Below are 25,029 nucleotides of genomic sequence, written 5' to 3'. Positions count from 1 at the left end.
CAGACCATTACATTTGCTTGGTGCGAATGCCATCTGGTGGTTATTCTCTTCTAACCTGTTGGTATGGTCTTATTTCTTTGTCTTGGGATAATTTTGTAGTTTCTTACTTGTTGTGTGACATATGATGCAATAAGATACAACAGTGCCCTGATGGATTATTACCAGTAAACTATATGCTTGGTAGCCTATTCATTACCATGTGGATTTTCCACAAAAAAACAAAAAATTAAACTGGCCAGTGGTGGAATATAACAAAGTACATTTACTCAAGTACATTTTTGGAGGTAGCTACTTGAGTGTTTCCATTTTATGTAATTTTTACTTCAAATTCATTATATTATTATTAAAATATTATTCCAGAGGAAAATTCTTTTTACTCTAGAGGATTATCTCCATATTGTCTCAATATCTTGCTGAGTATATGACAATTAAAAATTACACTACCGTAATTATCTTTATAATGCTAAACATCTATTACTAAAATTTAATGCGTCTCCTTATAATTCCATGATATATCTTACTTTAAACATTTGATGTTTGACTGTTAGAATAGTCGTACTCCTCTTTTTAAAAAAACTGAATAATTAGCAAATCTTTCCAAAATGATAAGCTTATACCGATAGTTAGCCTTCTATTGTAATATCATAAATCTAAGACCATTCACACATAAAACACCAAAGCAAAAGTAATCGGTATTTTTAAAAAATCCAATGCATTAATAAACATTTCTCCAAATGTAGGTTTACTGTACTTTTACACTGTGTAAAAATAATTCGTTTAAAAATATTAACTGTATATAGAAGTAGGATGAGATTTGTCTGCATATTTCTGTAAAATCACTGTGAAATAGTGAAATTTTGATGCAGTTGCGTTTGTAAATGCAACGTGCTTCCATATTGTTCCTTGTGTCGTGAGAAGTACAAACTTTTGTGTTGTGAATTTGTGTCCTCAGCACTTTCTGTAGAGAAGCACCTGACCGCGAGCAGCCGGCTGGGGGCGGAGTTGGACGTGCAGTTCCGTCCTGGACCTTCAGCTTGAGTTGTAGTTCCACGAAGCGCACACCAGAGTGGTGGGGTGAAGGTTGGTTGTGCGTAATATCAATACAATACCAAAGCCTTTTAATCCAGCAATATTAAACCAAATTTGATAGGTGAATAAACGAGTCGACGCTGTAATGCACTGTAACGCTGCTCGTCAACTCTTAAACGAGTTTGTTAGCTTGTTGAAATGCTAGGTAGCCATTAGCTAACTTAGCTAGTAAAGTTAGCTGTTGTCAAAATGATGCTCCTAGCAAGTTAGAGGACGTTAGCGTCCGGTGAAAAAAGCAAGACGTTTATTTCGTATCTCGATAAAAGGGAACGTGAGCATGGAGCTGACCTGAATTTAGTCACTTAAATAATCATACATCATACATCTTTAGCTAGCTATATGTTTAACTAGCTGTGTTATTCTGTAAGACTCCTGGTAAACACCAGAGGGCCTGTGTTGTGTTGTGTTAGATGTCTTTTGTTTGGCTGTGTTCCTGTAGTTCAAGCCTGGATGTTGTTTACAGCCTATGTAAACCATGCCAGCCCCTGCCAGACTGTATCAGCTGTCACTCTCGCATTGCCTTATCTCCCTTTCAGAGTAAATAAGGTCAACGTCTTAAAACAGCTGAATCAACTGGCAGAAGGCATTTTTCCTTTGACCATCATCATCATCATCATCATCATCATCATCATCATCACTTCCATCACCACCATCTCCGGGACATCTTCATTGAATAGGAGTGGGGTTGTCTCAGCTCCCCCTTTTCCTCATTAGGTCACTGCTGCAACTTGGGTGAGATTTAATACATACTGTAATTGAATAATAGCTTTTTGTCTGTCTGTTACTTGTGGCTATAAGCATTAAGTTATCTGACAATCAGAAGGGAATTTTGAAGGATTCTGGTGTTTTCTTTGAGTAATTATGCAGGGAAAGTAAGTGGAACATTGTCAACAGCCTTGAATTTAAATATTAAGGACCTAATGGGCAATTTAATGTTATTGTGTTTGATCTACATTATGTTCTTGAGTGTACTTTCTCCATGGCTCTGGACAAGGTTCATATAGCAATGTGATGTAAAGCGTACTGTATCAGTTGCTCCTGTATGATGTTTTGATGTACAACTCCTATGCACTTGTACATACCTCTAGAACCACAGGGAACATTGCAGGCTGTTCCATTGTGTATTCTGAAAAACAGTTACACAGTTGTGGTAGGTTGACAATTTTAGACAGATGTAAACCAAAGGAAACCAATATAGGTAACAGCCAGGATACATTATACAATCTTACACAAGATACTGTTGTATATACCTTGAGCCAAACTATGCCAATGTAATCCATATTTTTTTTAAAGATTCAGTAGCATATGTGCAATAAAACTTAACTTAAATAAACTTAAATATGACTGATGCCATATGATTTAATGTGATATAATACTTTGCTGTCTGATTTTTACGGTGAATTAATTGGCAGACAGGAACACTCCACAAATGTCAGGAGAGAAGATGGAGACAACAAGTGTGTCCAATGGAGCGGGGCCTGTGTATGAAGACAAAAAAGAGGACAACCTCAGGTAAATCCCATGTTACCGTCAAACAGTGGACAATGTGGAAGAACATTACAAAATAATCATGTCGCTGTGGTTCTGTCAAACACATTTTATACATCCTGTTTTCCTCTTTTCTTTCCACAGTCCTGAGGATCTGTCCGAGATGCTGGCAGCAGGGACCAAAGAGGTTCATGAAAAGGCTGAGAGCACCCAGTTTGTTAAGGATTTCCTCAGGGGACGCATCCGCAAAGAGCTCTTCAAGGTCAGTCTGGAGAATCTCAGGGAGAGAATTTTCACAATTTAACGTTATAGAGTGCTTTGCTAAACAAATAAGGTGAGTAGATAAATGAAATATACATGTGGGTAAAAAAGAAGCAAAGAAATCTGGAAAACGAGACAAGCAAAATTTCTAACTTTTCTTTCTTGCTTCTCCAGCTGGGTGCTGTGGCACTCTACTACACTTACACAGCCATGGAGGAGGAGATTGAAAGGAACAAGGACCATCCCCACTTTGCCCCTCTTTATTTTCCCGCAGAGCTGCACCGTCACGAAGCTCTGGCCCGTGACCTCGAGTATTTTTATGGTCCAGATTGGCAGAGCCAGGTCAGCTGCTCCCAGGCCACCCAGCAATATGTGGACCGTATCCACCAAGTAGGGCAGGACGACCCAGTGCTGCTAGTGGCCCACGCCTACACCCGTTACATGGGGGACCTGTCTGGGGGCCAGGTGCTGAAGAAGGTGGCGCAGAGAGCCTTGAAGCTTCCTCCCACAGGAGAGGGCCTGGAGTTCTATCAGTTTGATGCCATCCATAGTGCCAAAGCTTTCAAGCAGCTGTACCGCAGTCGGATGAACGAACTGGATCTAGACATGGAAACAAAGAAGAGGCTGGTGGATGAGGCTGTCAAGGCCTTCCAGTTCAACATGGAGGTGAGAAGCATTGGAGGCAGACAGGAAGGTAGAGAGGTTGAGAAAATAAGAAATAGAAGCTATGTTTTGGAAACACTAGGGGGCGATCTGTTCCCAGGTGGTGATGATGAGGAGGTTAAATGGGGATTTTCATTCTGTGTGTCTTTTGTGCCTGGTGTGCCTGTTTTGATCATTTACTGAAATTGTCTATACCTCTAATACCGTGGTAACTAATATCTCTAATATCTATTATATCTTGTTCAGAACTTGAGAACTTAAGGCAAGTGTTGTACATCATTTAGCACAACTGTTTTGTGGCAGTAATGGATTTTTATATCAGTGTGATAAATGATTATGATACTTTGATGATGATGTTACTTTGCTGGATTAGCCAACAGCAGCCATTCTTGTCTGATTATTTTAGCCATGAACAATTTCTAGAATGTAGCGTATATGTAACCTTACATATATTTGTGCTGGCAGGTGTTTGAGGAGTTGGAAGAGATCGGTAAAACCATCCAGGAGGATGTTTTAGATGCTGGCATGCCTGTCCATGGAGCAATGGGTGGCGATATCAGCAAATGTCCCTACTATGCTGCCAAAATGGGTATGTTGTTATATTTGATTGTAAATAACATGTAAATGGCATTGTTCTGAGGATGTTGTGTAAGTTTGTTTTCTCTGTGCCCCCAGCGGCATCGGGTGGAACAGCATACGCCTGTCAACTCGCCATGGCCATACTCCGACACCCAACAGGACAGGTTCTGTTTGCGACTTGGTTTGCTGCTCTGGCTGGATTGGCTGCATGGTATCTGATGTGAGCCAGCCCTCAGCCTTTCACTTTGCTGCTGTCGGAGTGAGGGAGGAAAAATTAAGACGGAAGGACAGTAAGGAGACTAGAAAATTTCCACAAGATGAAGACCATTTCATAGTTTCATACAAGCTTTCTTTATGGGTCTAATTTTATTTAATGTTGCTCATTTGGTAATGATGGAAACAGACAGGAAATAAACCTGGATTTTATCAATGGAAATCCAACAAGGTGATCTATGGAACCATTACCATGTCAACCATCCATTCATCAAGGTACACCTTGTTACAATTTCTCCTCCAGTTTGTTTTATTTCTCTACCTCCTTTGCAGTATCCCTCCATTCTCTGTCCCTCCAGTATGTTTGGTCATACCTCAACAATGTGTGAAATGACATTTTCTCCCAACTTGAAATGAAACTGGGAGATTGACACAGCAACACAGCAGCACAACAATGCAGCCTATCTGTAAACTGTAATTGGCTTTACAGTGACACATTAGTTAATAATGATACATGTACTATCAAAGTTTATTAATGGTTAGTTTAGTAAAAACATGTTAAAACACACTATGCAGAGGCTGTGCATGAATAGAAGAGCACAGCAGGTTTTTTGCTGAGCAGACTGCTGTGTTGATTTTTAATGAGGCCTTTCTGTTTTTGAATTGAAAGATCTGAATTTGATCAGGGAGTGAAAGTTTGGTATGAGTTAATAATACAACACTGAAACTGTAAACTTAGAAAGCGTCCCCATATACTGTATTTTTTCCTGTACACATTGATTGCAGTTCCAAACATAATGTGAAAAGACAGTACACTGCGGTTATGTTATTTTTTTAAATCCATTATCACATTTCATGATTCATACATGGCCTCAAGAAAGTTTGTACATTTGTACTCTGAGACAGGTGATTGGAATCAAAAGCTTTTTTCCAAGATATAGCACACCTACACTTTGACAAGTGTATGATTAATATAAAAAAGCATATTTCAGATATTTGAATGTCTGCTGATGCATGTTGAAATGTATTATTTCTCTGTTTCAAAATTATGCGGTTGGGCATCTTGCACTGCTTAGAAAATACCTGTTGTCAATTTACATGCATAGCTCAACTATCCATGATGAATGACTCATTGATGATTCAGTTTTACCTGCCACAGGAGCCTATATGAGGACAGAGGTGATTTGCAGCTGTTTTAAAAGGAAATTGTCTGTTTTTTTAATAAGATTTATGGTTTATCTACATTCTTTGTACTAGACAAATGTAGTTCATCTATAAGAAGGCAAAATATGTGATAGGCAGGTCCTTCAGCAGCTCAGCTCTTGTTTATGTATCCATTTATTGTGGATATAACATTATGCACCATCACTAAAGCTGTGTACTCATTATCCATACCGTATGTTGCTCATACAGTATGCTGGAAAATTTTCTCCCAGTAGTGCAAACTCTGTTTTTTCAACATCGATATGAAGAAATACTTTGTGCTGTGTGTATGCAGTCTAATTGCACTGTTTTGCAATTTAAGTTTAATATTTATCTTGACGCAGTAATTACATTTTATTAACTTTGCTTTATCCAAGTGGTGTCTTTTTTTTTTTTTTTTCCTTGGACTTGTTGGAGTACCAAAGGAAACCTGCTGATAATGACATTTCAACCAGGTTCCTGTGCTGTGTATTGCACAACACATTCACACATACTGTATAGGAATTTGCAGTATTCCTTTATTAGCGAAGCTCATTCAGGACAACAGCTGTCGTGCAGCTGTTTGATCACAGCCATGATGACAACCTAAGTGATGATATGTTTTGTATTTGAGAGTCTCAGGTTCATGTTGCGGTAAGATGGCAATACAATACGTTGCATATGGAGGAATAACACACAGACTGCCTGATACACCCCTGTAGTGTCCATGTTTTATTTCATTTTTATGATGACAGTGTGATGTGTCAGTATTTTTAGACATACTGAATCTCAGGAGCACAGGTAGTTCTGGCCATTGATTACACTATAGATTAACGTGAAGAGGAATGCTTGACTAATTCACGTTGATTTTGAATTCTCTTGTATTTTCATTTAACCCCTGCTCTTGATCCGTTTGTGTATCTATCTGAACAAAGCTTTATCAGTGACTAGAGTACTCTCATTGAATGAGAATGAAAACCCAGGAGTATGTTGTGCTGTCTATAGTGAAATAAAATGTTATCCTGTTCATGCTGAAATGAAGCTGATTTATTTGGACTGGTGTTTTTAATCACATTAAAATCATTTTCAATGCATACTTCATTAGTTGCTTGGCACAAAGCCTCTGGCAGAGGGAGTCTTGAAAATTGTTCAAACAAAAAGATTTCAGATTCACTCATAAAGCCTCCACACATTTGCCAAGACATATGTACATCACCGATTAATATTAATAACAATATCATTCACTGGTTGACATGAAATCGACTGAAAATATTTCAGCTGTTAGACTGATTAGTATGACATTATCTGCAGACATTAATGGTACTCAGACATGAGTCATGCTGGCTTTGGTGAGCCCCTAACTTTTCCTCTGTCATCACTGTGAGGTTAACATATGTAGGGTTTGGAAGAAATATGTAGACGTCTACTGGATGGATTGCTGTACAGACCATAGACTGTTACAGACATTCATGCTCATCCTAGGGTAAATTGTAATAAGTGGTGATCCCTGACTTTTCATCTAGTGTCATAAGTATGAAATTTCAGTTTGTCCAGTAACTTCTTTCATGACAAAAAAAAGAATAACACAACTAATGCAACTCAAAGCACCTCTTTGCTCTCAGGACTGCTAACGTGGCTTTAGACTATTATTGTAATGAGTGCTTTGCTCAGTAATTGTACAGAAATATCAACAGAATCAAGTTACATGTACCCGTCACTTTAGGTTGCTGCTTTTGACTTCTGAGTGGTAAGTGGCCAGTTATTCTGACATTATGGAGCATATTATATAAAAAGACAATATCATCATATTGGAAGTCAGCTCATTATCTTAAAATTGTTGTAGAAAGAATGTCCACACAGGATCACTGAGAATGATGCTACTAGATTTATTCATTAGTGAAAATACAGGATAGTTTATTAGGTACACCTGTGCAATTCAATGTACTCTAATACAATAACCCTGCAAAAAACAGTTCTATGTGGTGTTCATAATGTTAAGACTGTGTTGGGGGCAGTTTAGTAGTGTTTTGTAATGCATTTTATTGTATCTAAATGGGGTGAACTGCATATGTGCAAATTTTTATATCCAAGCAATCAGTTGTTTTTTTATACTTCCTTTCTAATTTATATAAAACAGAGGCTTTTCCCAGACCATAGCTTTATTATAGCTGTACAGTATATTTCTTCTATGACACATTGTTGCATGTATAATCTACCACTGTCTATGTACAAATGTAATTATGGTTCAGAACTCCCAAGTGATTTCTCTCTCACAATGCAAAGGGTTAAAAGAGGGACGTATCATGTTTATCAGGGTTCATAGTTCAGGAAAGCCTAAAACTTTCACAGTGTAATCCTCCATCAGAGAGAGAAGCGCAAAATAACCACTGGAGACACATTTCTACACTGTCCAACAATTAAAACTCAAAAGTAAACATGTAGTCTGACAATGTTCAACCTGTAAGGACTGACAGTGCTGAGAGAGTTTTAGGAGAAATTCAAGCATTTGTGAAAACAAAACCAAAGAGAACAGAACAAAAGGATTAAATACAGGAGGGTCATTTAATCCTGAATAAAAGTTTTGACTGTATTTGTAGTCCTTGTCAATACAATAATTTATTTTGTTCGCATGGATTTTGTTATCATCATGTTTCCATGGACCTTTTACAGAGAGGTGATTGGTGCACTGGAACATCCTCTTGTGTGTGGATCCACTTGGGCAGAGGAACAGAGCAGGTAATCCTCTTCTTTATCCACTGCAGGGAATGGTAGGTAGACCTGTACTGATCCATCAAGGTCCCTTGTAGGTCCTCAACCACCACCAAGTACTTCTCACACCTCTGTCTTGTTCTCTATAATGGGGCCGTTTTTGCTGTACGCTGTCCACCTCTCTGCCCTCTGACGCTGATGGAGCCTCTCAGTTCCAGGATCTTTTACCTTAAAGAAGAAGTAAAAACAAAATGGTTGTAGGAAGGACTCTTTGTGGTGTATCACTTAACCCCCCCCCCGTTTCAACTCTGCTTCCCGCTCGTCATGCCTTGTCTTGCTTTGCCCTGCCTCAGACTGCTTGCCTCTGCTGCCCCCACCTGGATAGAGATTGAAACTGCACCGTCCTTTCCCTAACAACCCCATGTCAGTAAAGGAAAGTAGGAACATGGAGAGTTTTTCTCTTACCTGTGGTGGTGGCAGTGACACCGTTCACCGTCCCCTCCACCTCCGTCTCGTCCTCAGCATAGCTCATTAGCAGAGCTCTCTGTCTGTCTGTCAGTGTCCTGCAGAGGAAAACGACTTCTGTCATCTAAACATCTTATTCATATTCCTTGTGATTTGGATTTTTTTTGTGTGCTGTTTTGCTTTTATTTGCTATTTTGCTATTTATTTCTTTTAATCACAAGGTCCTTTTGTGTCTCCAGGGAATAAAAAGAGCAAAATGAACAATATGTGTGTTTGTCTGTGGAGTCTTACTTGGGTACTTTTATTTTGACATGGACGTAGTGGTCTCCAAAGCCATAGCCAGTGACACGAGCGATTCCCTTCCCCGCAAGTCGGATCCTCTGGTCTGTCTGGATGCCTGCAGGGATCTGAAGACGGGGGAAAAAAAAAACCCACCAATGAAATAAAAACTATCAAGCTGCCTCTTTATATTCTATTAGTGTGTTATTATGTGTTTGAAATGTTTCCCCTGAGAATGTCCGTGTCTACTTACTGATAAGTTGAGTGCTTCATAAAGGCCCTGTGCTCTGGCCGTGCCGCCCAAAATGGCTTGTGCCACGGAGACATGAAGGTCAGAGTGGATGTCTGCGCCGTCCCTCCTGAACAATGGACTTTTCTGGACCTGGATCCAGAACCCGAACACATCTCAATCAATCACACACGGTATTAAAAAACAGTGCACCTCAGTTTATCTGTGGTATGTTAATTTGAAATCAAAGAGCTCAGACAGCTCAGTGCCTCTCACTCGTCCACACACAGACATACGAGACAATCTCATTAAGGAGGTGAACAAGCACTTCCTGGAGAGCTCATTTATTTTTGGCCTGGGTTTGTTACACTGTTGTTGTGGTGATGATGATGATGATGATGATACAGATACTCACCCTGAATGTGATGAAGATCTCCTTCTTACCAACTGGCATTCTGACTGTCTGACCATCCTCCACTCCTTAAAGCAAAAACAATCCATTTAGATGGTTACATCATCTATATTACAGTTAAATGTAGAAATCTGTTTTGGGTATGAAAAGCCTCAAATTAGGCTTGAAAGGTGGATAGAATCATGGTCGGGCTCTGTTGGACTTTAACTTAAAGGATAAGTTATACTTTAATTTTCATTATGATTTGTGACGAACAGCATTAACCTACAGATTTAATTTCAGTCAAGGCTCAAACTATTTCATTTATTCTATCATGGTATTATCATGCAGTGTATGCGGTTTTTAAAACAATAAAAGCCTGCAACATCTAGGAGGTTAGGAAAATCTGCAGGAAAGCAAACAGAAGTTGCTCGTGACTGCTGGGTGACTTTTCATGTTCATTAATAGTGATAAGTAAAAAAACAACCCTGAAGTACTTATAGTATGTTAACAGTATTGAGTGGGACAGGGAGTTGAGTGTGACCGACCTGCTGGCACAGGAACCATCACAGTCTGCCTCTGCTTGGTCTGTCCTGTCCCACGGCAGGAGTGACAGGGGGTGGAAATGACTGTGCCTTTGCCGCCACAGCGACGGCATGTGGAGCGCATCACAAATGGCCCCGTATTCACTGTCTCCTACAGGTGGGGATGATACATTTGTTTAGTGATACAATACACACACTTTAAAAGAACAATAGAAGAGGGTGTCAGAGCCCTTACCATGCCAGAGCCGTTGCAGTAGTGACAGTGCTGGACCTTAGTGCCTGGCTCATGGCCCTTACCATCGCAGCGCTGGCAGGATGCGTCTATTTGAACAGAAATCTCTTTGTTGACCCCCTTTGCTGCCTGGGTGAACGTCAGCTCCAGGATGTACTGTGCCACAAAAAGAGGGAGCCAGAAACTCATCACTCTGAATATGCACCGATAAAAATGACCAAATCAAACCAAAAGCATAATCAAGGGCACTCTATCCCACCAACCTCCTGTGGCTGTTCAAACATGGCGTTGAAGTCTCCAAACCCACGTCCTCCTGAGAATTCCCCAAAGATCTTGCGGAAGAGCTCCTCTGGGTCCACGCTGCTGGCCTGTCCAGTCCAGTAGTGCTGCCCTCCACCAGCCTGACCAGCGTCGAAGCCCGCTGAGCCATACGTGTCATACTGTTTCCTCTTGGTTTCATCACTGAGGACCTGAGAGAGACATCGAGCAAGGTTAATTTGTATTTCTGATGTGATAGTTTGAGGTGGAAGAAATGATTATTCATAGATTTCAAAGCAAATACACCATAACTGTGGGAACAAATATAGAGTAGATATGTCAAGTGAAAGCTTGAAGAAAGACGAGACACCAAACCTCGTAAGCTTCAGCCAGTTGAGCAAATTTTTCCTTGGCTTGTGGGTCATCTTTGTTGGTGTCAGGGTGGTACTTTTTGGCCATCTGAGGGAGAACAAACACACTGTCAACTACTGTGATGATTGGCTGAGAACCAATACAAACTGTAAACATGTGTCAGGGAGGAACAGACCTGGTAGTAGGCTTTCTTGATCTCTTTCTGGGTTGCGGTGCGAGGTACCCCAAGGACCTGGTAGAAGTCCTGCTTGCTGCTAGCAGGGGCACTTGTATGAAATGACAGTGTGCAGACAACATGGGGCGATTTGAGACCTGTGCATGTGTCAAAACAGGGTAAAAGGGTAAATAATTCCGTTTAGAAGAGCAGCATTATAGCTACATGCAGGTTGCAGGTGTCAATTGGTAATTGACTATACAGATTTGTCACTGCGTGACAGTTGAATTAGCTTGTTTTGCATGTTATCATAGCTAATCACCGTTGGTGAAGTTAATAAATGTAGTAAACACTTATTTGCAAAAGTTGGACAGGTTACGTTAATCAGCTCTATAGTAAGAACATTCTAGAAACACAAACGCTTGTAAAGCCGGAGATGATTTATTTGCGGGTAAACAGTATGCTAGTGACTCCGCCATTAGCAATAACAAAGACAAATTTAAGAAACAACTGACTAAACAGGTCACAGAGTCTAACCGGTCATAGAATACAATGTGCCACCGGCATCACCTTGCATCTTCAACTTGATGACTGTAAACCAAAGTTAGCAAGACTGATCACATCACGTTAGATCAACTATCTCCTCGCGTATGCAAGCAAATGCGTTTGTGTTATAAGCGCATCTTATCTTAAACGTTCGCTTGAGCCGTTATCTGGCTATGTTAAGTCATTTGTCTGACCCTGCGTCACACGAGAACACCAGAAATTACTCCAAAAAATTAGCCTAGCCTAGCCCAGGCCAATACCATATGGCTAATACAGCACTCACCTGACAGCCCTCTCAATGTCAACGCCTTCCCTGCCCCTCCGCACACAAGGCTCCCTCCTCGCCACAGTTTTTCCGCTCCCACTGTAGAAATACTGCGGACCCCTCCATGGCTGGTGCAGACAACAGCTCCGGCGGCCCGGCGATGTCCAGAGGACGCGATGACTGTAATCCAGCGTGAGGAGCAGCGAGCAGCCGAGGACGCCATCATTCTTTCACTAGTCGCCGCTGCGAACACACTGCGCATGTCCGGGACGGAGTGGGCGTCACTGACAGCGCAAAGATATTCAGTATGATTCAAGATGATGCTCTCTCAAGAAAAACGAGTTGTAATAGTTTTTGTTAAATTGTACTCCTCCTTTTTATAAACTCCACGTGAAAGGCTACAGCAGGTATAAGTTACGACTGACCAAAATTATTCAAACATTACCAGTTTCATTTTGCAAGTGAGCATCACAAGTGTCAAGTTAAAAAAAAAGGATGCACATGTTTTAAGACCCAGGGTAGCACGTGGCAGCTCGGGTGGGGGGGGTGTTCTCTTGTGTGTGAAAAGGAAAAGTCCGCCCAATCGGACAACTCTGAGGAGCAAAGCGAGCATACACCGCTCGGAGAATCTGAGCTGTCAGCTGTAGCAGAAGCCCTCTGCAGAGTACCAACCAGCTCGACAGAGACACCCGGAAGGCACGAAAGTCAATTTGAGAGGGGCAGCATGAATCGCTTTAAGACCTCCAAATTCAAAAACACCACTCCGAAAATTGCCAAGAAAGATGTGAGTAGCTCGCGAGCGTCTGGGTAGAGCCAAATTTCCTAGCTAACATTAGCACTGGTTAATAGCCGTGCTACTTAAGTGGTGTTTTGGGGAACGCCTGCCTGCCTGCTAGGGATATTGAACTTCCTGCATCTGGAAGGCTGCATAGTACTGAGAGAAGTACACGAAAATTTGAATCCACACACTTGTATTCATACAAATTAAAGGCAACTAGTGAAAACTACGAGCCATGTGGTTGCATAGAGCTGCTAGCCTACATCTGATGTTGCAGTGACGTCCATTATAATGCCATTATACTATAGCTAACTGAGTTTTCTCATTGATTTTCAGTAATCAACAGTTTTTGATTACACACTTGGAGTTCTTTCTGTCTGCACAGATTTTCTGTTTCAGCCAAAGGGAAAGATATACATTTGAAAGGCAAATGTGATAAGTGATATTGCTATCAAGATGCCTCTCTTTCAATGATGGCTGTCCTGGAGGCTGCAAGAGGCGGCTTGTCTGGACTGGACTGGAGTGCCTTACATACAAATATGCACATTGCCATTCTTTGAGACCCTGTGGACCCATTTTTGTCAAGTTGCAACCCCTGCAGCTTTCCTGGCTCAGGTGTATTATGTAATCCCCTGCCTTGTTTTTACTGAGGCAGTGAAATGCTTGGTATGTACAGAGGCAGAGGATGTTCTTGGTATCTCTCCAATCTCTGCACAGGATCTGAGACAGCAGGTGGTGCTTTGTAGCTGTGAATGTTCAACTACCCCTTTATACAGCAGACAAGTGAATATGTGTGGCTATTCCAATCATGAAGTCATGTGACAGGAGCTGTCACGTTAAACACTGTACAAGAAAGAAAATGGGGCAAGTGAGGAGAGACGCAGGTTGGAGGGATTGGGGGGATTGGGAGACATGCAAGCAAAGATAAGTAGGGCATTTTCTCTTCAGATGATCCAGAACAGCTTGAATTTTCTACATAATAAGAGAGAGAGAGTAGTCAAAACGTAGTCTAAGAATGAACTTTGGTAACTCATTTGAACTCACTGAACACAGTCTCTGGTGCCTTAGTTCATTCTAATCAAAGGCCTGCAGATGGATTCACAACAGAAGGTGTTCAGTTCAACTCTTAAATGCAGAAAATGCATAGCATATATATTATACATGTGTCCTTGATATTATCCATGCAGGTTAGGATGCTCCTGATACAGCCCTTCTATCTCTGTAGCTAGAGGCTTAAAACGCAGGTGATAGAGTGGAATAATTGTACCTGCTTGAAATCTAACCAAGATTTGTTTTGGGAGAAAATAAAATTACATTGACGAAACTCTTATGCAGGTAGCCAGTGGCAGAGGAATTGAGTAATAATCATGAGAATAATAATAAGCACTTCATGTATGGCTAGATCACAATTCATTTATTGAATCTTTCTTCCAAATGAAACTGCTACTGCACAGTGTGAGTGTAAGCTTGTGATACATCAGCAATATTTGTATTCATTGTTTACTTGTCATTCGACAGACACGCATACAAAATTATGTAATCAAGTTAAAATAGATGCACACTTCACTCACAATTGGGCTTTTAAACGCATGTGTACATAAACAGAGCAGTAATACATCTTTCCTCACCAAGCTGTTTCAGCTATTAAGTGCCCTCTGTGGGCCAAATGCCTGTCATGGTTGGTCTAACAATTTTCGGAGGAGCAATGAAGCAGTAGTTGTTGGAGAGTGTTGTGCAGACACTCTGTCCTCTTGGCGCTCTTGCCTTGTTAATGTTATGAAAGAGGTTTTAAGAGTTTTTTGTGCTGTGCAATGCAGGGAGCCCTTCCACTTCCTCAACACTTTGCTCATTCAGAGGCACTTGTGTGTGTGTGTGTGTGTGTGTGTGCGTGCGTGCTCTCAGCCAGATTCTTCCTGTTTATGTCTTTCTCTTAGTCTGGTTGTGAAAGCAACTCAGTTGCGTGTGCTTTTTAGAATAATGAAACACATGAGCAGTGTTTTTCTATTGGATTCTTCAGTGCAGCTTGCTGGTATGCTCTTGTTTGCACATGTCAAGTGAACACTTATGATTCTCTTAATTTTCAAATTCCATTACACTGTGGTCTGATGAAACACTTAGTCGGAATGATACTTTTCTCTGTTATGTTGTGTGATCCCAGTTATTGATGTGCATTATGTTACCCTTGTTTCATCTACTATGAACTCTTACTTGTGCTCTCTGTGTCTTTAAATCCAGGGATGGATCAACAACCTCCGTGCTGGTTCCTTCTCCTGCCAGGGGAACCACATCAAAGCGAGCTCCAAGCTGGTGGCCTTCAACACCGAGCAGGCTGGTAAGGCTATAAAAGTGTGGTCATCAGTTTGCTTCATGGAAACAGAAGGATTCACTGTCTACAGTTTAAACACACATTTGCTTTTGTTTCATCAAATGTCCACATTTTATCAGATGAGAATGTGGAGAAGGCTGAATCAAATTAAAATCAAACACAAAGCACAGCCAAAAACAGAAGATTTCCCAAGAAGAGAGACAGAACATTTTCTTTATTGAAGAAAAATATAAAATATATATTATTTAGTTACAGTGAGCAATAATCCACAGAGAGCTGGGAGGAAATTTGGGATTTTGAGGCAGTAGTTGGCACCATAAACCGGGGAGTGCTTGGTTAAAGTATGATGGATGTCATTGTCTGTGTGTGTGTGATGTTTCCTGTGTCTACAGGTGGAGGTATGCTGGGCCTGTCTTCAGTCAAACCAGGCTCAGATGGACAATGGACAGTCACCCAGATCTCTTGCCATTCTGGTAGTTTTTCTTCATACTTTTATCAGCACAATATTTTCTTGCAGTCCTTTGCTGTCTCTTCTATGTTCTGTCTGCATAAATATCATCACTCCAACCCTAGAGGACACTTTTTTTTTCTCTTTTTCAAATCACATGAGAAATGCAAATGTATTGGCTCAGAAATGAAATCAATCTAGACAGCTGTGACCCAGATCTAATTTTTATTTTACATTTGTTTTCCCTCCTCTCTGCCAGATCTAGTGACTGATATGGACTTTTCTCCTTTTGATGAGAGTCTCCTGGCAACATGCTCTGGAGATGAGACGGTGAGCTCTTCAGTGCTGTCTTTCTTTTTGTCTTTTATTTGTTTCTCACTTTCTTTCTCTGTATTGATCTTGCTTTATTTTGCTGAGGTATACTTACACTGAAGTGCATTTTCCATCCTCTCAGGCTTTGTTGTTCCTGGCTGGACTTTGACTGCAATATGAACCGCTTCGGTTTTTGTTATTTAAACCTTTTGAAGGCTCTCTCCTCTCAGCACATTATCCTCAGCCACAGGTGCCCTGGCTTACTGGAATCTGCTGAGTGTGGTCCTGCATCTTCAGACGCAGCAGCTTGGTTTACCTCAGAGCCCTGTGTAAACACACACAACTATTGCCACACATAGACCTATAGCACACACACACACACACACACACACACACATACATATAAATGGAGTGGTCTGCAGTGCCCAGCATCTGCAGCTCACTTTCACTCTGCTTATCTTTTGCCAACAGGGCGTATTGCTTCACCAGGTGCTGAGCAGGTGAAATTAGAGTGAAACTGAGAGAGTATCCCCTTGTGAATTACATCTCAGGGGTGTATTTTGCTAACTTAAACTCATTATCAAGCAGTTTCACTTCATAAGATCCATATGCAGACTCAGAAACAAGAGTTTGGGAGGATCTATGTAAAAACTATGTTTTCCTTGAAGGATCTCCTGATCTCTGGCTGCGATGCTGCATCCTGAAATTTTAGCTGCTTTCTGTAGCGATCCTCTCCAACCCCGGCCTGCTCCATCTGGAAGACTTAATAACTTCAGCAGAAATTACCACAATCAGCAGATGGTCATACAGTTGGTTATATAAGTCTGTTTTGTCTGATGTTGCTTTAAAGACACCGGTCTCAGCATACAATCATGAGCATTTAATTTCGTGTTCAAAACAGCAGGAATTCACTGAGGTGTGAAGACTACATCCATCAAAATAGATCCATCATTTTATATTATTTTATTGATTCCCCTCTCTGTGTGTGCAGGTGAAGCTGTGGCGTTTGTGTGATCCAGAGCTGGAGCAGCCCAGCAGTCCAGAGCTGACCCTGCGTCCAGCTCAGGGCAGGCTGGAGCTGGTGCACTTCCACCCCACCTCCTCTGGGTTGCTGGCTGTCGGCACTGTTAAGTCTCCCCTGATTTGGGACACCAGTCGCCAGGATGCACCATTAGCAGGTAGCTACAGCTGGACTCATGAGGTGTGCATGTACAAACAATTGTTTGTGCGCACAGTTTTATTTGAATTAAAGAGCACACATCACGAGAAAATGACTTTGTCAAAGTCTTTGTCGTACATCCTGCACTGTCTGTTACATTTAACATTTCAGTCTCTGTCAGTTAGTCTTCAAGTTTTGTTGTGGTCTGTTTTGTTTCTGTGTGTAACATAAATATATATCTGAAGTGGAGTGAAGTGGTTGCTTTCTTTTCTTTCGTTGGGGACTGTCTGACTGACTGCCTACGTTTTACAGCCCTGTGGCTCTGTCTAAGTGCTGGAGCAGCAGAGGTAATTTTTTTTTGGTTTTGCAGTCCTGGTCCCAGTCTCCCCAGACTGGCCTCAGGATATTGTCACTATCCTCTGGCCTCACCCCACCCCTACAAACACTGCCCCCTCCCCCCCATTCCATCCCCTGACAGCTGGCCTGGCTGCTGCTGCTCACTGCTGATCCAACTTTTCATGAGCTGTACCCCCCCACACTCTCTTTCATCACCGTCATTCCTCATTCACATGTAGCTGAGGAACAAGTTCTGAGCGATAGAAATCTATATTTGAATGAGTGTGTGTTTGAGTTCTATTTTTTTTTCCTCGACTATCTAAGTTCATGTCGCACTTTGTGTGTAGCTGTCTTAACAAGTGCACTTCTCATCTCTTTTCATCTGTTTGTTGTCATGGTGAAACTGAACAATTCACACAAGCTGCGCTGTGCTCACTTATGGCACCGCAAGCTAATACATGTGTCATGCTCATAATTTCTCTCATATGTCTAAACTGTAAGGACATATGATCTTTGGTGTAAATCATCCCCATTTTGGTGTGTAATTGTGTGTTTTCTGAATTTTGTGTGCTTGATTTATGGCTTCATGTCTTCCCTGCGTTTTTCCTGCAGTGACCTCTCAGATGTTAGATATCCATGTTCTTTGTCTTGTTTGTGTGTGTGCAGTCATTCTGTGTTCACTGTTTGCATTATCAACGATGTTTTTTTTTTTTTTTTATCATTTTTGTCCATGTCTCACATCAACATTGTGTCTCTAGTCCTTTCCTCCTCTCATCTCTCTCTATGTTGATATGTGTGTCTGCAGTTCTGGAGCAGCACAGCGACCAGCTGCAGAGTCTGAGCTGGAAACAGGACGGCTCCCTGCTGGCTTCCTCCTGCAAGGTGAGGATGGCTCACGCTGCTCCAGATATATTGCAATGACCTTCATCACTTCACCTTTTGTAAAGTAAAAGTTGTATTTTGTTTTATTCCCTCACCAACTTTGTCTGTGTATGGTTCGGGGGTTGGTTTGCTGTAGTTGCATTGTGTGACCACTAGATGCAGCCAGTGGCTCACATTCAGTGCAGCGTGCCTCACATTGGACACCGCAGCTCCTTATCTGCTTATATGGGGTTTATTTCATCAAAATGTCAACAGGGGTGATGCTCATAAAAAGGGTGGGGATCACATCACACATTGGATTAGGAATTAAAGAGCAGTTCTTTACAGGAAAAAAAGAATAAACTTGGAGAGCCCTATGACGTAAAAGACATAATAGCCAATTTGTCTTAGTATGGTAGTAGTGATGACAAAGCAGTTAAAGAAATCTTGGCCACAGATGATAATGGGCCTGTGGAAATTTTCCTCATCAGATTGGAAACTGTAGTAACTTGGCAATTAAGGCACTAATAAGGGCACACGCCTGCATGTGAAGGATAAATCTATCATGGCTTTTGTTTTGTCTTGACCCAAACTGACCCCTAACCTCCTATCCCCAGAGCACAGCCCTGTAAGCCCCTTCGAACCCCATCGTCCCCTGATGCAAGTTTAAGTCTAATCAGGAACTGAAGACTGTAATTCCTTTGACATGTACAGTAGTTATGTGGCACAGGGGGAAGCTAAGAAAAAAGAGAAAGTCTATGGATTTTTATGCATCCATATGGCACCGTTCTCATCTTTGTCATCAGGAAACAATCACAGAGCTTGAGGGGCTTTCCATTAGGTTGTTAATATTTTTGTGTCGGAGGAGGAAGGAGGGGGTGGTATGGGTTTAAGAGTAGGGGGCAGAGAAAGAAGGGATTTATGAGTTTAGGTGGGATTGTTTCATGAATATATTTGGTTTATGGGAAAAGCCAGTGGCATTTTCTTAACTCTCAGATTGTGCACTAGAGTGAATGTCTGTATGCATTTGCATCCTTTTTGAAACCAGGCATTGACTGATTGATGTGAAAATGAGCCAGAAGCCCCTGGTGTATACTTTAGACAATGCATGATGAACTAACTTGTGTTAGAGACCAAATAAACTTTGACACAATAATCTACAACATGTGCATACTGAACAGGTATGATTGTCAGGCCAATCCCCCTTGTTTATCTTTGCTCTGACAAGTAACAAATTACTCCACCCATCACGGGCTACATCCAAATGATGGCATTTACTTTGACAGGATAATCATCCTGAGCAGAGCTACCATCGGCCTCAGTGCAGTCTGAAAGAACAAGGCACCTGAAAAGAAAGGGAGCTTGGGGAAATGTGAGCCAAGATCAGAGCTGGGGGCCTCCTGTTGGGCTCTGGTGTCATTTAACCCAAAAGACCCCTTTCAATCTCTCCAATCCAGCTTATTAAAGCAAATAAGGCCTGCCAACATGTGGGTCCAATCCCCCGGCCCTCCCATAGGGTAAACATTGGGGCACAGGGCTGAGGTCGGGGAAGATGAAGGGGAGACCACCACCCCAAAGAGCAGGAATCATGACAGGCTTCGTTTGGACTTAGAGAGATGTATATTTATGACGCACTTGGAGGGAGAAAGGCGCCATTCAGTTTTGGAAAGGGAAATCCACAGGTAGTGTGAGCAGGGATGGAGGAAAGTCTGTGTTTATCCGAATGATGGACAGGCCTGGGCGGTGTGCAGTTTGGAAATGAGGTGTCACTAGATTTATGGTCCACGGTTCACCTTGAATTTTAAAAGTCACATTCAAACTGGGCTCCGCACAATATTTCTCAGTGAAGAGTGAGGCACATTTATTGATGAAGACGTCCTGCATTCTCAAATCGACAGTCACAGCAGGCTTTGACACTGGTAACCATGGGAGATTAGGAACGGTAGGATGGCAGCGCCATGTGTTTGATGAGTGAGGAGAGCACCCCTGGCTGAAGATTTCAGCGACCGTGTGTTTAAATACATGAGAAAGTTGTGTGCAGCAGACCAGCAGTGAAAACTCATTAACAGCAGCTTGAGAATGAGGCTCCGCCGCTTTGATTAAACAGCTGCTGTCTCAGCACAGACACACAAACACAAATGCACACACTGCTCTCCTGGCCCTCTGTCATTTATGAGTGTAGTTAGGTGGTGTGTGTATGAGATTATATGCATTATTGTCATAGGCTTTGGAGAGTGTGTTTGCTTGTTTGAGTGTGTTTGTGTGGTTGCTATAGAGCAGCAACAATTAGTAGATTAATCAACTCATCTATCAACAGAAAACTAATCTGCAACTATTTTGATGATCAAATCAAATAAATCAAATAGTTTGAGTAATTTTAACCAGACATGGCAAAAATGTGCTGGTTCCAGCTGCTGTAATGTGAGAATTTCTTCTTTGTTATGTATGATAGTAAACTGAATATCTTTGTGTTTGAAACTGCTGCTAGTACAAAACAAGGCATTTGACGACGTCAGCTTGGACTATGGGAAATTACGATGGTCATTTTGACCTATTTTCTGATTTTTTTTATAGACGAGTGATTAATTGATAATGAAAATAATTGTTAGCAGCAACCGTAGTTTATCAACCAACATTTACCAGAACCCGTGCGTGTGGTTGTCCTGTGTTGGCACACTTAGAGAATGCTGATAGGTCAGAGGTGGATTTAGCCAGAATTTGGCATTTTTACAACAGGTGGGATCTTATGCATAGGTCATGTGCTGGGAAAACCGATTTGTGTGCGTGTTCCCACACTGTTCTCCGAGTCTTTGGCTTAGGCCCGGGTCACAGCGGCCTGAAGACATAGCCTTGGGGCATCGTATTCGTGGGTGGGCTACACACACACACACACACACACACATAGACATACACATACACAGATAGAGAGAGGCAGAGAAAGAAACGGCACACCAGATAAAAGCCATGTTTGCTATTCAAGCTAACAAACAGCAAATAAATGCCCCTTTGGATTGCTGAGAGGAGTAGATCAAAGAGAAGCTGAAACCCACACTGATCATCGGCTTCAACACTTCAACTATAATGGAATAAAATGCTGTATTTATGTTGTGTATGGCCGAATGGTGCATAGTGCCCCCCTGTGTGTGAGTGTGTGTACTTGACTGTGTCACTGTGTGCCTCCTGATTCCCTTTGACATATGTTTGTTAAGTGTGTGCGTGGTTTAGTCTAAGCCCTTTTACTTATTACCTGCTATCAGCTCCATATGTCAGTCTGCTGCTGTGATCACAGTCACACAGTGGTATTGAGTGACACGGCTGCAGACACGCATGTCCCGGTCACAGCCTGATCCCATTAGGCCCCATTTCCTCTCAATCATGAAGGAACTTCTCTGATTGGCTGCTGTGATTGATGCCGAATGCGTGCTCAGGCTGGTCGGGGTCAAGGCGCACAAGGCCGTGGAGGGGTCACGATGAATCAGTGAGATCACACTGATATACGAGGAAACTTCAGAGAGCTTGTGTTGTTCTTTTTCCGAATTACACTGAGGTGGAGAGACGGCTAATGTTTTCAATATTTAGCTTTCATATTTCAGTTTCTATGAAATAATTACAGCTGATTGAGGAGGCCCAATTCTTTCCCCCCTGTCTTTGCTGGAACCTTAAATCCTGAGCTCGTATTTGCTGTTGGACCTCCCTTGCACATCACATTCACACTCCTCACAAAGGCAGAATTCACAGTAAACCACAGACTAGCCTCACAGCCCTCACATGTTATTATTACTTTACTTCACTTTCTGCCCATATAGTGAAGCATTGAGAATGAGAGGGAACCAAGTTGCCAACTAACCGCCATAAATGTGATTTAAAACCAAAGGTTTTTGAGCTCAGACAGCGCTGAGCTGATTTATAACACTGTATCATTTATCCTAATTCATAATATGAATCATTTCCAGCTTCCTTCAGTTCAGTAAAGTTTCTTCTCTCTCCTCGTCTGTGTAGGACAAGATGTTGCGAGTGTTTGACCCCAGGGCCCAGTTGACACCTGTTCAGGTAAGTCCTCTTATAAAGCTTTAGAAAATCCTTTGAGAATTTGATGTAGATCTATTTAAACAAAACACAAAAGGTAGAATGAAATAGGTTTGGTCCCTGTCACTCCACTGCCACTTACTGTAGGCAGTTTTTTTTTTTTTTTTTCTCCACACTACATCTAGTGGTAAACATGTTGATGTCAACCCAGAGAGCTCGCCACGGGCCACTTTGTGATTCATCTACTGTTGATTTATGGATGAAGTTGCTGCTCTCCTCTTCCCACGGGTGCCCATCCCGCACCAAACCTCTCCACTCACACCACTCTTCTTCTTTTTTCTTTTTTCTTTTTTTCCCTCATTTGAAATCTTTCATCAACGACAACCAGGCCAGAGCCGCGACGGCCTCGGTCACAACCAGCAGCGATGAGAAAGTAGAGAGGTAGAGCGTTTGTGAGTTGAGTGAAGATTAAAATGAAGAAGGGAGGGTGAGTGTTGTGAGAGACTGGTCAGTGTAGAGCAAATATTCTCACACATTTCAACGGCGGACCTCCCAGGGTGTTTTAATTACTGAGATGCTTGGCACTGCCTCAGGCTCTCTCATTTGTAAATACAAGGAATCCTGCAAAAACACTACATGCTGGAGCAGATTACACATTAGACCGCAGAAATACCTGGAAGGCACATCTGTATGGAAATATCTGTGTACATGCGCTATGTCTGCGTGTATGTTCCCCCATGTGTCGTTCCGTGTGTGCTTTTAAACTTTTGACACCTTCGTGAACGGCGCACTGTTTCAGAGGTGATGTGATGTCATTGACTCTGACAGGCAGGGAGCCAACAGTGAAACAGGTACATGTGGATTATTTTCTTTGCGGCACACGTACAACTGTACGCCTTTTACTAAACAGTGTGTGAGTACAGTGCATGTGCCTCTGTGTTTGCTTTAGTAACATGAGCCGAGTCGGCTGGCTCCTCTTCAGTGTTTGAACGCGGATGTTTACATCAGGTGTATCAGTGTTGAAGTCGTTTTAACGCACCGCTTTTCAGCAGCCTGTTATATTTTTCTGCAGTGCAAGGAATCTCTCCGTCTCTTTCTCACTGCTCACGCAATACAGACATCAAGCAGCGCTTTTCAACAGTGCCCCAGATTGCCTGAATAAATACTATTCCAGGTCCAGGGTCGCTGCGTGCGCTCTGTGTAACAAATGACTTGAAGTAATTCAAATAAAATTGCAGTTAAATCACTTTGTGCAGCCAGAAGGACTCATTAGTTTATACTGAATCAGTATTTGGTTATCTCTATGTCTGAAACGGCGTCTCCAGTAAGAGCCCAGTGGTTACTGGTGGCGGGGATGTACTGCTGCTGGGAGATACCAGCCAAGTCTATGTTATTATTGACTTCATTAGATAGTTGACGGTGGTGTGCAGCAGGCCTTATGTGGGAAAAAGGGGAAAATAGATGTGAAAGGTCTTAAGGCAGAATTGAAACCAGGAATGTGTTTTAGATTTTAGCTTTTTTGGTTTGTGCTTTACAGCAGTGGTTCCTAATCCCTGGGGCCACAAGGTACTTGTACTTGTACTGCAACTTTATACTTTATACTTTCACTTAACTACATTTCAGTGGGAAATATTGCACTTTTCTCTCCACTACATTTATTTGGCAGCTATAGTTACTTTGCAAACTCCAACTTTACATAGAAAACATGTGATTAGTTTATGATATATCGTGCATTGGTATAGATTAAACCATCCAATAGTATATGAAGTAGCTAATAATAGCAGTACATTTACCGGTTACAAAATTAAAGTACAGCTGAATTATAATATAATATAATACTGTTTTAATAATAAAAGAATTAGAGTGTAATGTGTTTGTGTAATGAGTAATTTTAGGATTTTATGATTCTGATACTCAAAGTACATTGTGCTGTTACATGGCCTTGGTTAATGCAGAAGTTGGACTTGTATTTTTACACAGTTTTATTGCTATTTTTACTAAAGTAAATGATCTGAATAGTTGTTCCACCACTACAGGCAATGATAAGATTTGACCAACATATAAGTTCTATAAACAAGTTTCATATGTGCTGCATTTTTCCTCATCACTCCTCCATCAACACTTGACAGATTTTTAATTAAAGCAGGTCACTGGTACAAGAGGTAACCAGTCCGTCATCACCACTTTTCAGCATTCAGCTGTACGTGAAATCTGTGTGACCACTACCTGAGTGTCTCACTGACAGATCTCTGTACTTTTTTTTTTTTTTAAATTTAGCAAGTAGCCACAATGAAAGACAGGCCAAATAAAGTTGTTCCAGTTTTTGTTTAGTTTGGGTTTTATGCTCGCCCACTATCCCTTTTGCGGACTCTCATTTCTTTGTCTTTCCTTGGCTTTCTCTGTCTCGTTTCTCTTTCTGTGCGATTTGTAAACTCAGTATCAAGAAAAAGCCTGTAAGAATGGGAGACCTCTCTGTCCCCCGTGGCTGCTCTGCAACGAAATTACAAATTTATAAATGGTCTGCGGTGTAAAAAAAGGTTGCCTCCGACTTCTGGGCCACCAGGACACTCAGGGATCAAGTCTACTAGTCTCTTGGCTCTCTGAGTGTTTTTCTTTTCCTCTCTTTCTCTTACTTCCCCACTCTCTCATTAATCCTCAGTGCCACGGAGAGGAGAACCAAAAGCCTGAGTCAGCACACTGCCCTCCCCACATGGCTTCACCACCTCAAACTAAAGAAGAGTTAGGACCCAGATCAAAGTTATTAGAGGGTTGCTCTTCCCTTTTTGGGTTTGTGTTGCCTTTCTTTCTTGTTCTCCCTTCCTATCTCTCTCAAATACACTCGGTTCTGCTGTGGGAGGCTTCA

General features: G+C 41.7%; 3 protein-coding genes across 5 annotated transcripts in view; 2 read left to right on the top strand and 1 right to left on the bottom strand.

The window, feature by feature from the left end:
- Positions 1 to 1,001: 1,001 nt before the first annotated feature.
- Positions 1,002 to 6,860, top strand: hmox2 (heme oxygenase 2). 3 transcript variants are annotated; one of them, XM_022752384.1, is made up of 7 exons: positions 1,021 to 1,080; positions 1,626 to 1,821; positions 2,502 to 2,601; positions 2,722 to 2,839; positions 3,013 to 3,504; positions 3,967 to 4,090; positions 4,177 to 6,556. In XM_022752384.1, exons 3-7 carry the CDS (start codon positions 2,519 to 2,521, stop codon positions 4,302 to 4,304), a joined length of 945 nt encoding a protein of 314 aa, XP_022608105.1. In that variant the 5' UTR covers positions 1,021 to 1,080; positions 1,626 to 1,821; positions 2,502 to 2,518; the 3' UTR covers positions 4,305 to 6,556. The 3 variants fall into 3 exon arrangements, with proteins under 3 accessions (XP_022608107.1, XP_022608105.1, XP_022608106.1); XM_022752385.1 differs by having other exon boundaries at positions 1,069 to 1,087; XM_022752386.1 differs by lacking the exon at positions 1,626 to 1,821 and having other exon boundaries at positions 1,002 to 1,080; positions 4,177 to 6,860.
- A 464-nt stretch (positions 6,861 to 7,324) lies between these two features.
- On the bottom strand, positions 7,325 to 12,148 carry dnaja3 (DnaJ heat shock protein family (Hsp40) member A3). Its single transcript, XM_022752383.1, has 11 exons — positions 11,939 to 12,148; positions 11,131 to 11,267; positions 10,959 to 11,042; positions 10,589 to 10,795; positions 10,329 to 10,481; positions 10,097 to 10,244; positions 9,573 to 9,637; positions 9,182 to 9,310; positions 8,941 to 9,056; positions 8,650 to 8,747; positions 7,325 to 8,412 (listed from the first exon to the last, which is right to left on the bottom strand). The coding sequence occupies exons 1-11, from the start codon at positions 12,144 to 12,146 to the stop codon at positions 8,393 to 8,395; spliced, it is 1,365 nt and encodes a 454-aa protein (XP_022608104.1). The 5' UTR covers positions 12,147 to 12,148; the 3' UTR covers positions 7,325 to 8,392.
- Positions 12,149 to 12,555: 407 nt separating this feature from the next.
- The window catches only part of LOC111226991 (coronin-7-like), a 107,478-nt gene continuing 95,004 nt past the window's right edge, over positions 12,556 to 25,029 (top strand). The window contains exons 1-7 of the mRNA XM_022752327.1: positions 12,556 to 12,704; positions 14,934 to 15,030; positions 15,417 to 15,497; positions 15,732 to 15,802; positions 16,776 to 16,962; positions 18,085 to 18,161; positions 22,140 to 22,190. Of these exons, the coding sequence (XP_022608048.1) occupies positions 12,645 to 12,704; positions 14,934 to 15,030; positions 15,417 to 15,497; positions 15,732 to 15,802; positions 16,776 to 16,962; positions 18,085 to 18,161; positions 22,140 to 22,190 (624 nt within the window). The 5' untranslated portion in view covers positions 12,556 to 12,644. The remainder of the gene's footprint in view (positions 12,705 to 14,933; positions 15,031 to 15,416; positions 15,498 to 15,731; positions 15,803 to 16,775; positions 16,963 to 18,084; positions 18,162 to 22,139; positions 22,191 to 25,029) is intronic.

Source organism: Seriola dumerili, unplaced genomic scaffold, assembly GCF_002260705.1.
Source record: "Seriola dumerili isolate Sdu_G_001 unplaced genomic scaffold, Sdu_1.0 BDQW01000169.1, whole genome shotgun sequence".
Classification (NCBI taxonomy): Eukaryota; Metazoa; Chordata; class Actinopteri; order Carangiformes; family Carangidae; genus Seriola; species Seriola dumerili.
Note: the sequence above shows the minus strand (reverse complement) of the source record. Positions and strands in the feature narration are given on the sequence as shown.

Excerpts from the sequence above, each read along its gene's own strand:
- hmox2 (XM_022752386.1), top strand. The coding sequence starts at position 2,519 with ATGTCAGGAGAGAAGATGGAGACAACAAGTGTGTCCAATGGAGCGGGG. Across the intron at positions 2,602-2,721 it reads AAAAAAGAGGACAACCTCAG|TCCTGAGGATCTGTCCGAGA; the intron begins GTAAATCCCATG and ends TTCTTTCCACAG. Across the intron at positions 3,505-3,966 it reads CCTTCCAGTTCAACATGGAG|GTGTTTGAGGAGTTGGAAGA; the intron begins GTGAGAAGCATT and ends TTGTGCTGGCAG.
- dnaja3 (XM_022752383.1), bottom strand. The coding sequence starts at position 12,146 with ATGATGGCGTCCTCGGCTGCTCGCTGCTCCTCACGCTGGATTACAGTC. Across the intron at positions 11,043-11,130 it reads TCAAGAAAGCCTACTACCAG|ATGGCCAAAAAGTACCACCC; the intron begins GTCTGTTCCTCC and ends GTTCTCCCTCAG. Across the intron at positions 8,748-8,940 it reads GTCAAAATAAAAGTACCCAA|GACACTGACAGACAGACAGA; the intron begins GTAAGACTCCAC and ends TTTCCTCTGCAG.